Below are 15187 nucleotides of genomic sequence, written 5' to 3' on the forward strand. Positions count from 1 at the left end.
GACCCGATGCCACTAAAACCTCCAGGACCAATTGCTTCTTTGCAAAAGAGCACTGGATGTAGTTTACAAGATAATGTAACTTCAAAATAAGCCAAAATATTTATAAGTTATATTTTTAACAACAACCTGTATATGTTCTATATGACATATACAACGTGTTCGCATGCATGTGGATGCTTTACGTGTCCATGCGTGTTTCTTTTCCTTTTTCGTTTTGCCCATCTGTGCAAAAGTGTGCAATTAGCGTGTATTGATCACTGGCTTGGTGGACGGCATGCGGAGATAACGAGCTTTTTGAGCTTCTTTAGTTCATTTAACAGACACACACACACAGAAACACACTGACAGGTAGACAGAGGGTTTTCCTCAATTGTCCCCACCTCACCCTTATTGACACAGATGTGAGAGCAAATACATGTCGCTTACCAACACATTACTCTAGTAGTGATAAGTCGCTCACTACATGCGTCGGTAATGAATATCAATGAGCGTGAATGTGTGTGTGTGTGTGAGCGCATGAGTGAGTGTGTGCAATGGCTTAGCCTTGGGGGTCTCTCCCTGTCAGACTGATGCCTTCATGCAATCAGTCTCCAGGGAAACAGGCAGTAGGCAGAGGAGCGATGTCACCTTACCAGGATAAACACAAACACCGCATACATACACTTGACTGCACATCGGCACACGCCATTACGGCCATACACACTCAATTAAATCCAGACAAAGGGAAATGTGAACACGCACACACACATCAGCAGGTGCATCCACGGGAACTAACATGACAGAGCCAAAGACATGCACAGTCCATAGGTGTGTATACACAGAGGAGTCAACATACACGCTGTGATGCGAATGTTACCGGCAGATGATGCAACCCCTCGCACACCCATGTGTCCCAACACACTCACACACACAGACGGAGGTAGCTTAGCCTCGTTAGACTGAAAGAAATGAGAGCATATTTGTACCTGTTAGACTTTGCAAGACCTGTGGGATCCACGGCCCCTTAGATGCCTGTGATGTACAGGATGAAGGGAGCGTGGAGTGAAGGTAAAGGGAGGAGGAGGGGGAGGTGGAGGAGGAGGACAGGAGGGGAAGCGCGACATATAGAAGTGCTGAGATGGCTGATAGCTCCGTTAGAGAATATGGTGGCAGTTGCTGAATATGATTCCCTAATCATCCTCATGTACTGTTTGTAAGGCAGCACACAGCAACTGTAAGTGGCCTAGCAGAGAAAGGTCTGGAAAGGTCCGCCAGTAAATGCCTTCTAGAAATGTCATAGACAGGGGAGCGAGGGCGAGAGGTAGGTAGAGACGGCAGTAGTGCAGGGGGAACGAGGGAGATGTTGTAAGGCTGCTGAGAAGGCAATGACCCCTTGGGAAAATGGAGACGTATTTAAGTCTCACAGGGGGAGCGACACAAACACTCCTTGTAAGTGAGAAGAAGAAAGGAAGAAAGCAAAAGAGAATGAGAGAGAGAGAGAGCATTACTGCTGTCAGTGAGATCACGGATGCTTGAGATAGTGGAGAGAAATGGACGGTAAGTTGGTACATACTCAGACTTGATACCCCATCCCTCTGCCGGCCCGGGCAGTGCTGTAAAGTACATTTACACAAATACCCAAGGGCTATTTTACTTGAGTGTTTCCGTTTTCTGCAACTTTATATTTTTACTCCACTAGATTTCTGAGACCATTATTGCAAGTTGAATAATGAAAAACATAATCAACATATACATTATTAAATTATATTAGATTATATTAGAAGTTTACCGACTCTCAGGAGAAAATCTGCAAACTGCCAAGCTATAAATACAGTCATCAATATCAATGCAATCTAAAAGTGATGAACGAGTACTGAATAAGTACTTTTGCTTTTGCTATTTTAAGCTTATGCAAATAGTTTTGTGCACACTGGCTTACTATTAGCATTGTTACTTTTACTTATTTAAGAACATCATCTGAGCACTTCCTGCAGCGCTGGTGTCAAGTGTGTGCATTGACAGTGTGACAGGTGAAGCTGACAACAGCTGTGCGTACCCTCAGAATAGCAGTGTTTCATCGCCGGCCTGAAACGTGGAGCAGGGAGCCACGTGGGCCCTTGTGAAATGATCCATTGATCTGGCAGTGACAGGTCACATGCTAAGGTCCCAAGTGTCTAAGTTATTCTCAGATAGAGACGCATGTCAGACCGGGACCCCCTGTTCGTTATAAAATCAATAATAGAAGCTTTTTAAGAGGTAACTATCCTGATACTGTTGTTAACATTCTGAAGTGTCAAGGTCCTGGGTCAGAGGTGGTGAACTGGAGACGCTGATCACAAAGTGGGGTCACAGAACATGATGCCTCAGTGCCTGAAACTTTGACCATGTACAGTAGAGAAGATGATGGTAGGTTATGGTGGCAATTTAAAAATGTTCAGTTCTGCTTTTATCTCTATCTTTTATCTTTATCTTGAGTGTCTTATGTGAAAGTCACCATTCGTCCTGTGAGCAAGTTAAATTATTTCACAGTCATGAATTATTTCATTGTCCAATATTCTCTACGCATAATCTATCTGGGCTCAACAACTGTGACTTGGTATTTACAGTGCAGGAATTTACTGACACTGCTCTACGTATTAAATAATGCACACGAGGACTGTTTTCATCGAGCCTTCGCTTCAAGTTCTCATACTGATCTCAGATGTGGCCTTCATTGTGGACTTCATACAAATGGACAGGCTGATTGCTGAGGAAAAACTCTATACTGAAGCAATGAATGGAAGATCTCATCTGTGGCTACAACATGTGCTGACAGGCTTTGAAATCTGTTTTTTGCACATGAATATACATATGCTTACTCACTATACCCACAGTCACGAACGCCATGTCCTCTTCTCTTAACCTCTCCCTCCCTTTATCCTTCCTAACACACACAGAATCACACGCGCTCCACACAGTCCAACCCACCCAGTTTAGTTCCAGTCTTATTATTCCTCATCTCTATTTTTGGGAGCAGGATAGAACAGCTGGACCTCCTGAAAAAAGTGGAGGAGCTTTGGTAGATGTACACACAGGCGGTATACAGTGACATTTAGGTTACAGCGATTGTCCGACTAAAGGAAGTCTTATGGAGCTGTTAAGAGTATATATATATATATATATATGTTTTCAACAATGAAAAATGATCTTTACCTATCACATTTCTCCAAACGTTTTTAAAGCACCTCTAAAGAATTCCCGTCAATACACGACACGTGATGTAGCCCCTCTGAAAGTCAGCACCCATTTCCAGTGTGTGAGTGCATGCCGAACGTGGATGCGGGGGTGGACAGCGCATATGTGGGTGAATGATTATCAATAATCAATGTAAAAAAAAATTATTAAAGTTTCCCTTCTAGATTGGTTTAAAGCAATGCATATAAACCTCTCATTCATCTCCCTGTCCAATCTTTCCTCCATCCTCATGATCACTGTTTTTCACAACAACCAGCAGGCTTCTCTAAGTAATGATTGGATCTGTCTGAGGGGGACTCCAGTGTCTGTCGGAGTCAAACGTACAGCCATAAAAAAAAAGAAAAATTTTATTACAGTCTGCATTTAAAATTAAATCTGAAGCATCCCTAAGTCTCTGGATTCTCTCCTTAGAAACGAGGCTCTGACATCCTTCACATATTATTCCTGAACTCTGGCTTTCTGTTCTTGACAAGACGATTTAATGATCATAGATTAATCAATATAATGAGAGCAGTGGTAAACACAGTCATCACACCGCTCAATTACATAGGTGTCCATCAGTTCCTATTGACAGACAATGCCGGCAGTTTCAGATGAGGACTGCATTGATTGTAACTTAAGAACCTAAATCAGGCTTTTCATTATCGCCTTTCCTTTTTTTTTCTCCCTCTACAGACTTTCATTCTCGCCCAGCCGCTTCTCTCTTCCGATCACACTCCCCCAGTTTGACGCCCACTGGAAGAGCAGAGGAGCGGAGGGAGAGCGAAAGTGAGGGGGGAAAAAAAAATTAAAAAATGAAAGAAGGAAAGGCATAAAGAAAGCAGGATAAAAGGACAGGCGTGGAGTTGAAATAGAAAAGGGACAGAGAGAGGGAGAACAAAAGTGTCGGTCATCTCCTTCAAGGGGGAAAACGGGCCGACAGAATGGAAGAAAAGGGACAAGTGGGGATTGAAAGAGAAATTCGGAGCTTGCAGTTTCATTAATAAAAAAGAGACTGCCTCTATAGCGGTGATTTTCGTGAGTGGGAGTAAAAGGCAAGGAGAAAAAGAAGCAAAGGCACAGCTGGCCAAACAGAACAAGCAGATTCTCCTAGCGATGACAATAACAGAAAGAGACTAAGTATCAACAGAAACAGAGAAGGAGGCTGAGAGCGATGGGTGACACGCCCAGTTGGCCTATTCTCATAGGCTACCTGTAAATCTATGCACCCGCATGATCCAACATACTCCCTCACATGATCAGTGATCCATGTATGACAAGCTGCATAAGTGGAAGTAGCGTTTCCACCTCATTAGCTTCAGAAACCCAACTCTCCAGGATATTTTATGATGGAAAAGAGGGATAGAACGAGAACAGGAGTATCTTTGCATCAGCGAGGTGAGCGTAAGATGCTCCGAGGGTCGCTGACACACACACACACACACACACACACACACACTACCAAAATAAACAGACAAAAGCAGCCAGGGGCCAATTCAGCTTATTACACTCCCCATTACGCAGACAAATGAGATCCTGGCCTCCTACAGATAATCTGCCCCCCATGTCCTCTGCATCGTTGCATTACATCACCCAGAAGCAGCAACTGTCAAGCTTGGTCATTACAGTACACAACCCCCCGACATGGTGTTGGTCAGGCTGAGTGGGGTGTTGCTATTATGAATGCGGTGACTAATTGGTGAATCTGCCCACTGACCCACCTAAAATCAGCCAAAAGGGGGTGCTCCTTTGACCTGGGGGGTCAACAATGGTGCAACTTAACATTCCTAGTGCATATCTGGCCGGTGACCTTTGGTACAGGTCATCTGATCTTACTTCTCTCTGTTCCACTTTGTTCCCTGTCACTCTTTACTGGCCACTGACAAACTGAACGAAATGAGAAAGTTATCTGAGCACAACTGACAAATGTGACTGGTCTGACATTTGTGGACTTAAGCGCAGTTTATGCCTCTGTGGGAGTAGAAGCCGTAACCTACGCCGCAGGTAGCCTACACAGGTCGTCAGTCTGGCTCGCTTTGTAAAATCACCGTCCAAACACTAGTTGGCGCTGTGCATTTTTTGCCAGTCGGGTGAATTTTTGTTTCCACTTCCTGCTTCACATTCAACCATGGAGACTGAAACATACGCTGAAATTCTGTCAAAGACGAGTCGTACAAATGCTTGTACCTTCAAACTTCCTCAGTCAATTTTGATCGAAGCTAGAGATCGAGAAGCAGCTGGAAATACTAAGGCGGAAATACGGTACTACCAAGCGGACCAATCACAGCTTTTGCGGTCTGCGTTGCCGCAACGCGTAGTTGCATTTCCGTGGAGGTGCACTTCAGACTATGGCATTAGGGTCGGTCTGCATAAGGTCTTGGCTTTCGCCGTAGCTACACAGCCAAATTGACGCAGAAGCATAAGCTGCCTATTAGATGTAATTTCACTACAATGAAGGGACGCTCCACCCATTTTATAATATACTTCCAAAAGGCTGTAGCCCGTGAGAGAAATGGATTTAAAAATGAATAGTCAACGTTGAAGACGTGCAAACTTTTAATAAAAAGTCAAACTCCAGCAACACCAGCTACTAAACTTCCCACAATGCAACTTGATAGTGTTTGTCATAGTCCCTTCCTGTCTTTTAAATTCCAATGATTTTGATTGCTTGTAATGTATACTCTGTAGTAGGCCTGTGTGTTGACTTTTCTGTCAACATCAGGGTTATTTTTAGCTGAGTGAATCCTGGCTGACATATATGACTGTAGCAGTGCGAGCCATGACTGGTAAACTGGTCTTTATGTATGACATATAACTGGTCCGTCCTCTCACCTTGGTGTACACGCCCCACGACAGCTCCGTCTCAATCACCATGACGACGATGCCAAACATCCCGAAGATGAGGGCGTAGTCACTCAGCCTCTTCCTCTTCTCAAACAGCGCCCTGCGGTGCCCCAGTTTATAGCCAATGTTTTGGTTCTTTCGCTTGTGAGCCTTGGAGGTGCTGCCCCTGGCCCCAGTGCCCACCGCCCCAACCCCTGACTGCCTGCTGCCCCTGCCCGGCTGTGCCCGCCTGCTCTCCACTAGTGCGTGGTTCTGGTGATAGATGGACATCTGGTTGGATGTGGAGTCAGTGATGTCATACCCTCGGGGGTACGGCGAGTCTTCTTTGGATGAAATCACGATCTCTGGGGGACTCTGAAGCGGGGGTTGATGGGTGGAGGACTGGGTCACCGAGCAGGTAGGAGGGGCTTCCCGCTGACGGTCATGTCCCCCAGCAGCTGTTGCCCCAGCAACAGCTGAAACGCCGCCCTCTTTGGTTTCGCTGCTGCTGTCTGATTCAATGAGGTTTCTGCGGGAGGCGCTGAGACGGCTCAGGGGCTTCATGACCCCACCGGTGTACTTACAGGAACTCATGGCGATTTCTGTGAAGGGGTTACTGTCCCTACGGTGGACCAGAGGGCTGGCCTGTCTGTGTTTGCAGCCCCTCTCTCTGTCCCTGTCACGCTCTCTGTCCCTGTCCCGGTCCATGGAGGGCGAGTGGGAGGAGTAAAAGAGGGCGTTGTAAACTGGGGAGTTGTCTCCACTCAGGCTGTGCTGTGAGCCAAGGCAGGAGGAGAGTGGGGTGCTGGTAGGGTGCAGGGCGTTGGGGATGGGTGGTGGCAGTGGCTGGGCTCCGGAGGAGGACAAGGGCAGCTTGGGGAGCGATGCAGGAGGCAAGTTGGGCGTGGCAGGTGATGGAGATGGGGTGCTGCCATTTAGACGGTCGAGACTTGATCCGCCCATGTGGTTGGAGTGGTTTGATCCTGGCTGGGTGCCAGTGGTGGAAGGATGGGATATACTGCCCAGGGGAAGGAGGAACCGTTGGTCCTCATCCTCGCTCCCTCCTAGCAGAGCCAAGCTCAGAGAAGGGGGAGGCTCCATGGCTCCTGTCTACAGCCAAACAACACACAAAAAAGAACAAACTGTGAAGAGAGGCACAAGAGAAAATGATAAAGAACCCAAACTATTTATCATCATGATAGTAACGAAGGACAAACAGAGCAAGAGGGGATGGAGGGAGGGAGGAGTGGGAGAGAACTGTGACTGATAACGGTTAAAACAAATGAGGGGAAAGATTGAACTCCAAAACCTGAGGACGTGTGACAAAGAGGGGCAGCGGAGTGAAGAAAAGTGCTCATAATTGGGGAATATGTTATTCCTTGAGTCACATTTGACTCAGCTGCCCAGTCAGCCTCTCTCAACGCGTCCTCTCTCCGTTTCCCAGTGTCTTCTTGTTCTCTCACATCCCACAATGCTTCCAGCAATCTATTTCATAAAATGTCATCTGTGTTACACTGTCGTTAGCCACGAGGAGGGTGCAAATCCTCTGGCTTTACAGCATGGAAATGAGATCAGGCTCACAGACCGAAGGATAATAATTCCACATCAGTCAGTTTTGACTGGAGCAGAAGAAGTGTGACAGTGTGAAAGCTTCAGTTAACCATAAGTTGTCTGCATAAGGCTGCCCTTGATTGATCCAAAACAATAACCTACTTTCAGTGTGATATAACCAGACACCTTCGTGGCCCCCTTCCTCCCCGTCTGTTTCTTTACCTACCTCCAACCTCTTCTCTCTCAGTCCCTGTCCCCCAGGTTAGTTGTGTTGAATCACTGGCTGGATGAAAACAGACCACCACACTTTTTCTTTTTCATGTTGTCACGGCCATCCCATCATCCTTTCGCTTCGTCTCCCTTCATATAGGTCCTCCACAGGTCCTCCTCGCCCGTCTCTGGAAATTGCGCGTCGCTTCCCACAGATGTTGCCTCCCTCTCTGCTCACTTGCTACGGTCAGTTTCGTTCCTTCCCTATCACCGGCGATGCATCGACGTTGCCCATTCTGATTCCAGCCAGTGACAGTCGACAGGAGATGATGGGGAATAATCCTCATTGACTGGACTAAATCGGTCAACCTGTGGCTGCGAGTCAAAAATGTGCGGCGGCGGAATAAAAACCGGCACAAACAGGAGGGGAAGACGCGCGGCTGGACGTCAAGTGGCGGTCCTCTGATGAGCAGCAAAGTCTGCGATTTAATATGTGACTCCGGCGACTAACACTCAATCCACCGCTCAGCGTCTCTCCCAAGCTGTCTCTCACTCTCTCCTCCAACTTCTCTCCCTCCTTTCTCCGCCTCCAGACCTGCCGTTCATTCCCATTGGACGAAATCAGGAAGGCGAAGCGAGCGCAGAAAACAGGTGGCAGGATTTGTAAAATGTCTAATTCATTGTTCTCGGGTTATTTCGGGTTTATTGTTTTAACTGTGCCCTCGGAAAACACGCATGATCCACGCGCGGCTATTGCCTCTTTAATAATAAAGACTAGCCTGTTTTGAACATTTGGTCTTTTATTTAAGGCACCTGTTGAAATCCCCCTTCTGACGGAAGGAGGACCTGGACCTGCCAAACCCCACGTCAAAAACACACCCAAAGAACAGTTCCCACTTTTACAGAACAAATGGGAATAGAAAACAAAACGTAATCCTTAAATGACAACAAAATAGGCTATCTAAACAAAAACGCAACCTGCACGCTGAGGATTAGTGCGCAGCTTCTGTAGCCTCATTAAAAGTATTTATTCAGAAAAAAAACCCTTGAGAATAAGATATGTAAATATATTACACTGAAGTGTTCCCCCTTTCTTCTCCTATATTGTGTGTCCGTATATATATTTAGCCTCTATGTGTTGATCTGGGCGGTGAGGTCCTTGTTCTTGTCCTTATATGGGTAACTAAAGCTTTATTGAAGTCGGTGTCAAATAAGGAAAACTAATTATTTAACGTATTTTATGGATGTGGACGTATTTTACTTTCATTGGGATTGTCTGATTTCGTCCCCGCAGACAGATCAATTTATAACTGAGGCTATATGTCATAATCCTACATAATTAGACTGTTCTACCTGACCTAATCGGTTTAATATGATGGCTCTCTGCGTGCGTCGCGCACCTTAATCGGATGAGAGCAGAGAATTGTGTGGGAGCGGATTAGACCGTTTCCTTATAACAGGTCAGCCTATCCAGCGATTATATAACCTGACAGACATCAATGAAGCAAATCATGTCGTGTGGAGGATGAGTTTCAAGTATTTACACAACAGCAGCCATACGCCCAAGCCTCCCTGGCATGCGCAGTGCGAACGGAGGACAGACAGTGGTCCACCATTGAAGGCGGGATAAACAAGGACCTCATTCATCTCTGCTCTTTCAAATCTTATTGTGCGAACGCGCCACATGAGGCTCCATACATTTGACAGGACATTATTTCATTAGTTCCTTTCTCATGACTTGGAATAAACACGGTATTGTGTTGTTTCTGTCCTGAGGCGGATATGTCATGGGTCAGTGATGGAAAGTGGCTGGTGAAGGCCCTGGGAAAGGTCAAAGGTTACTCCTGCACCCCCCACACATCAAATCTATTTATTTATTCATATCGGGAAAAATTTGGATTCAAACTAGGCATTCTGTTTAAGTTGATGCAAAAGTTTTGATGATAAATGTAAAGACTGGTCCATTCATCCATCAGTTAATATTCTTATGAACCAATTCATTTCTCCTGTGAAACATTTTCTGGTTGCAGTTCATGTTTTAAATAAAACATGACATTCAAAGATGTCACCTTGACAGGAACACTTGTCCTTTTTTATAATTAAAATTAGATGACTGAATAACTGAAATAACTGTAAGCTTCAGAATCAGGTGGATGGGTTAAATGGAGCTGAAGATTTAAAAAAAAAAAATGCAAACATATGTGGGATTGTTAGTCCAGGGAGATTTGATTTGATTTGCACAGCAGAAGTGGGTATTCCTCTCACTTATGGTTTTTTTTTTTTTTTTTTTTTTTTTTTTTTATCATCTTAGCTGCTCAAATAAAAATTCTCAACCAAATTTCGTGAAAGAAAAATAGTCTCGGCCAAACTTGGCAGCAGTTTTTCACAGGTGTTCAGTCTGTAAAACACAAAAGTAAAAGCAGGAGGGAGACAGTTTGACAAACACAGTGTGAGCACGGTGAATGGAAAATAGGCCCAGGGGGAGATTAGAACTGACAGAAAATAGGAATTGGAATTTTGGCAGGCCGTACTATATATCTTTCACAAGTCTTAATATTGTCAACAGAGGTTAGAGGGCAGCAAATAAAGATGGAGAGTTTGTGGCAGTGAAAGCAGACGGGAGCGACAGCGAGGACAATTGATGGGCGCGCTGAACGAAAACTTTAGTCCACAGTTTTGCCCCGCGGCACATGTCACATGTAGGGTGTGAGATGTACGTGAGCTAGGAAATGTATAACAGAAAACGCGGAGGTATAATAAAGGGGGTTGACAGTTGCTATGCCAACGCTAGCTGAGTTCCCCCTCCACCTGATCTGTCTCTGTTCGTGGCCTCCCTTTGAGTTTAAAGCCGCGTAAAAAACAGAGTGCAGGAAATGATAGGCTACTGTATAAATCACATAAAACTTCTCAGTGACACAACGGGCAGGTGGGTGGGCGGCGGAGGAAATGGAGGAGGAGAGTGATGTGCATCAAGCAGACGAGAAGGAGCCGCGGAAGAGATGTGAGCGCTTCACATTTCTTCCGCACCTTTTTCAGGTTCATTCATACACACATTTATTCTCTAACATTGAAATACCTATGTTCATGCATTCAGAGAGCATCGGTTAGCTTTTCGCTTTACATCTTTGCATAGCTGTTACGTTGCCCCTTTATCAACGCGAAGGCTGGAAGAAGTATTTCCGTGCCTTACTTAAAAGGACTGGCTAGATGAGAGCGAGAAGATCGATACCACTCTCATATCTCTCCAGTAAATAGGCTGTGAAAGTACGAGCATTGTCTAAAGGCCACAGATAGGGAGAAACTGTCTTGGCGTCACAGGAAGTAACCGGTCCCAGCCCGTCCTATATTCACAATGTGTCATTTTTATGCTTCAGTTAATTTTGGAGTGAGCTAAATTGCTTTTCAGTGCTAACCTATTCTAACTGGCTGTGGCTTCAAATATATTTTGCAGACGCGGAAATGATACTGATATCTCATTTCAGCAAAAAACAGCAACATGTCTCAATGCTAATTTAATTTAATTAAAAGTGCGTAGGCTAACTTTTGCAGAATGGGATGATGGGTAATGTGAACATCGGAGTAAGCTACTGATCGTTCCAGACGAGGTGAGAAACGTCCAGAACTCTGATTGTCTGTCGCGTTAATCTGACAGGAACAGGAAGAAGAACACAAATGCTCATAAGACAAGGCCGGCATGTGGTTTATTTCAAAATGCAAAACAAAAGTTTACAGGCTCTGGATCAGAAGTAGCGAAAACACCTCATGATAAAAGTTTGGCATTGAAGTACATGTAATATAAAGATAATGTATTAGCAGAAAAGTGGACTACGTTAACTGCAAATGCAGAAGTAACAAGTTCTTTATAACATTCACTGGATGACGGAAACATCTGTGCATTTTGATGATTCAGCTTGAGGAAGAGGAGGCAGTTTAATGTACACTAGAGCATCCCCTTCATAAAAACGGATGATGTTTGGTTGACCATCTTAACCGCTAGATGGCCACTCCGCGAAGAAAAGGAAATGGATCAGCAGATTTTTTGGACTTTTCCCTCAACAAGCACTTGTTGTTGTAGCTTTACGATAAATGTAAAAGAAGTGATGAGTAAGTGCATTGCACAGCTGATATTGCTCTCCCTAATAGACCCCTGCCTGGACCCATTCCATCAGACAGGCTCTAATCGTTGCCCTGCACTGACTTCATTGTATCCTAATGGCTCAGATTGCACTATGGGCCTGGGAGCGGTGCAGTCTAACCCGCAGCCTAAAACCGACGGCTGTATGCAGATGGATTTCTGCACAGCAAACAGCACTCTGATCCTACTGCCTGACAGAGGCTAATCAAATCCAGAGAACGGGGAGACCACGGGGGGTAAAAGATGGAAAGGGGAAGTGTTGGCGGGGTCTGGAGGGAGGGGAGTTTGCAGAAAGATGAGGGTAATGCCTCTGCTCTCCTGTTTAAGTGGCGAGCAACGAGTGCCGAGCACCTCGCCTCGAAGCAACTGTGCCCTTTTAATGAAAGGACTGACACACGCAGGCATGCAAACACACGCACACACACAGCATATAGACACAGCTTTATTAGAATCCGTGTCCGTCAGATGTTGTACAATCAAAAGCCAAGCTAAACAGTCAAACACCAAACTAAACAGTCGCTGTGCCGGGTTTCACAAGGTATGAGATATTACATGGAGTATCGTCGCCCCCGACTGAAGAGCGGGCTGCTAAATTGTGCCGCTCACAAGTGTGCGCAGCTGTCATGTTTGTAATGTTCGGGAGTGTTTGAAGAGTTCAGAGGCTAACTGCAGTTTTACGGTGTCAGCACGATGGCACAGTGTATGATGTGGTGATGCTGATGTACTGGGTGTGTGTTTGTGACAGCTGTCTGCTGCCCTGAAAAAATAAAAATAAAAATAAAAAAACACCAGTCAGCAGACTAGTGACAGTGCAGGATTTCCACACATACACCATTTTTCCTGACACTTCAACATTCAGGGACGCAGCTGTGTTGATATTATTCATGCTTACTGCGTGTTTTAGGTGGAGTTGGAGGGATTAAGCAAAGATTCGTGCCAGAGATTTTGCATTTCGTGGTCGCTACTATAAACCTCCAGGCCTTAAAGGAGATAGCCAGTTATGCAGGAAAACGACATCCTGATTCTCATTCCTTGCCGCTAATTTCTGATTGTTCACTTGTGTCTGCAAACTGCAGAACCAGGAACGAATGGGACCATTTGAATCCCTCAACCAGTCTGAGATATATCTGGATATCTGGATTCCTGCAAACCAGATCCTCCACAGCGAACACCTTCACCCTCTCCTCTGCTGATAGTTGTTCTGACGTGGGGAATAAGGCGATGTCACAGACTCATTCCCACAGTTCCTAGAGCTGGTGTCAAATGTAGGCCCCTTTTATAGTTCAGGTACCAGGGAGTCAAGGCCCCAAACCTTCTGACATATGGAATGCTTCATGGGACGCCCTTGATTGATGAGGCAATAGACCAAGCATGCCTGCAAGTGTGTGCAGCTGTCCCAATACTAATATTTAGAAATATGAAAGGAGTTCAAAAGCTGAGCACAGTCAGCGCAGCTGTAAAGTATGTATACGCAGGGGTTGGTGTTTGTGTGTCTCTGCAAACTTTCTGAGTCAGCTGTCTCCTATCACTCGGCTAAAAATGACTCTGCAATTGTTGCAGCATTACACGGAAGCTTAAGTTTGTGCTACCATACAAAACAAAGTGTTGAATCGCCACTATTACATTTAGATTCCCAGTTTAAACAGAGAAAGAAACCTCAGGCCAAAAATAAATGTAAAGTATATCTGATCAACTACAGGGTTTGTTTGCAGAATTTTTATACTTATCAGTATATGTGTTACGGGGTCAGAGCACACGAAGAGGGAACACATGCAGCGTAAATGCGAGGTTTCCCTTCTGCCTAACCAAGCCGTACAGTGAGCGCATATCCTCTAAAGTGTCCACTTTTAGAGTGAACAGCCCTCAGGGATGGTGCAGTGGAAAAACTATCTAGAAAAAATAAATCACACAGACATCATCTCACCATTAGCTGCACCAAGAATGATTCCGATCAAGTGACGCATTTCTTAATGGGAATAAACACCAAGCTCCTACGCTATGGTACGCCCTTGCGCTGCCTTTTTGTTGCACACCACGTCTTCTACAGGGTTCTTGGTCGGCTGGTTACTTTTCCAGCTGCACAACCTAACGAAGGAGTAAATGAAGATTATTCCTCATTGACGACATGCTGAATCGCCAGCACATGAAATGACTAAAGTGTTCTCAGTTGATCTATGCGATAATATACACTCATTTACCGGTCAGTCCCTCATTAAATCAGACCGAGCTGTCCTCCTCAGCAGACAGTGTTTCTGGTCTGTAAAGAGGAGGGCTCATATTCATTACAAACTTACCAAAGATTTCCCAAATCCAGTTGTTTTTCTTTTTTTCATTTTCAGACTAACTTGCAGATGTGGAAAGACTAGATTTGACTTCACATACTGCACACATGAAATGTCATATTTTTGTGACATTTAGTGTAATCTTGCATCGCCTCTATATGATCAATAAAGAGCTATGCTTCATGGTTTTAGATGGTATAATAATAAAATAATATAAAATAAAGGTTAAAGTAAAAGCCAAGAGAGCACTCAACATGACACCTGCTGATGTTAGCCATGGTTTATCTATCATCTATCATCATCTATGTGACAACACAGTCTTTACAGTTAAACACATGCTGCGCTCTGTAACGACGCACAAATAACATGACCATGAACATACAGTAAGAGACTGTGCTCCTACGGCGAGTCCGCCATTGTGCACCATACCAGTGCTATTGTCAGTTTTAGAAGCACAGTTTGTTCCGTCAATATATCGCTTTATTTTGCAGCAAGGCATGTGAAATGGCAGTACGGCTGCGCAAGTTTTAAAACAAGTTTCAACATCCATCGGAGTCACAGTGGAAGCCTACTTTTCCAGGCCCCCTCTTTTCCTCCCTGGTGCTTCTACGATCTGATGCTGCATCCGCTCACTCCTTGGATGATCTTATGCTTTCTTAGTTTAGCTTCTAAGCCATTTCCCTCTGAGCCCTCGTATATTCCCTCCTTCCCCACTCTCATTTATTTCCATTGGAGAGCATCGATTGGCTTGTTTAAGCCCTTCGGTCTGGACTAATATTTCACTCTATGCAGCCTCATTCCTCCCGTCCGTTGCTCCCTCCATCGTGCTTCACTCCACTCCCTCTATCATTAGTACTTGGTCGGCAACGCGGATGAAACATGCATCTACACGTGTATGCAGATGTTTATGGCGGTTATGTTAACTTCAGAGGAACTTCTTGGACTGAGTTCTTACCTCCTAAAGTGTGTGGAGTATTTTCATATGAACTGGTAT

The 15187-nt window shown here is 45.0% G+C and overlaps 1 protein-coding gene across 1 annotated transcript in view; it reads right to left on the minus strand.

Moving 5' to 3' along the window:
• kcnn3 (potassium intermediate/small conductance calcium-activated channel, subfamily N, member 3) overlaps window positions 1–7116 on the minus strand; it is a gene marked incomplete at its 5' end in the record, with an annotated part of 46414 nt that extends 39298 nt beyond the window's left edge. Inside the window, one exon of the mRNA XM_084556212.1 lies at window positions 6025–7116. Coding sequence (XP_084412338.1) covers window positions 6025–7116 — 1092 coding nt within the window. The remainder of the gene's footprint in view (window positions 1–6024) is intronic.
• Window positions 7117–15187: the final 8071 nt, after the last annotated feature.

This window comes from Chelon labrosus, assembly GCF_963514085.1.
Source record: "Chelon labrosus genome assembly, chromosome: 12".
NCBI lineage: Eukaryota > Metazoa > Chordata > Actinopteri > Mugiliformes > Mugilidae > Chelon > Chelon labrosus.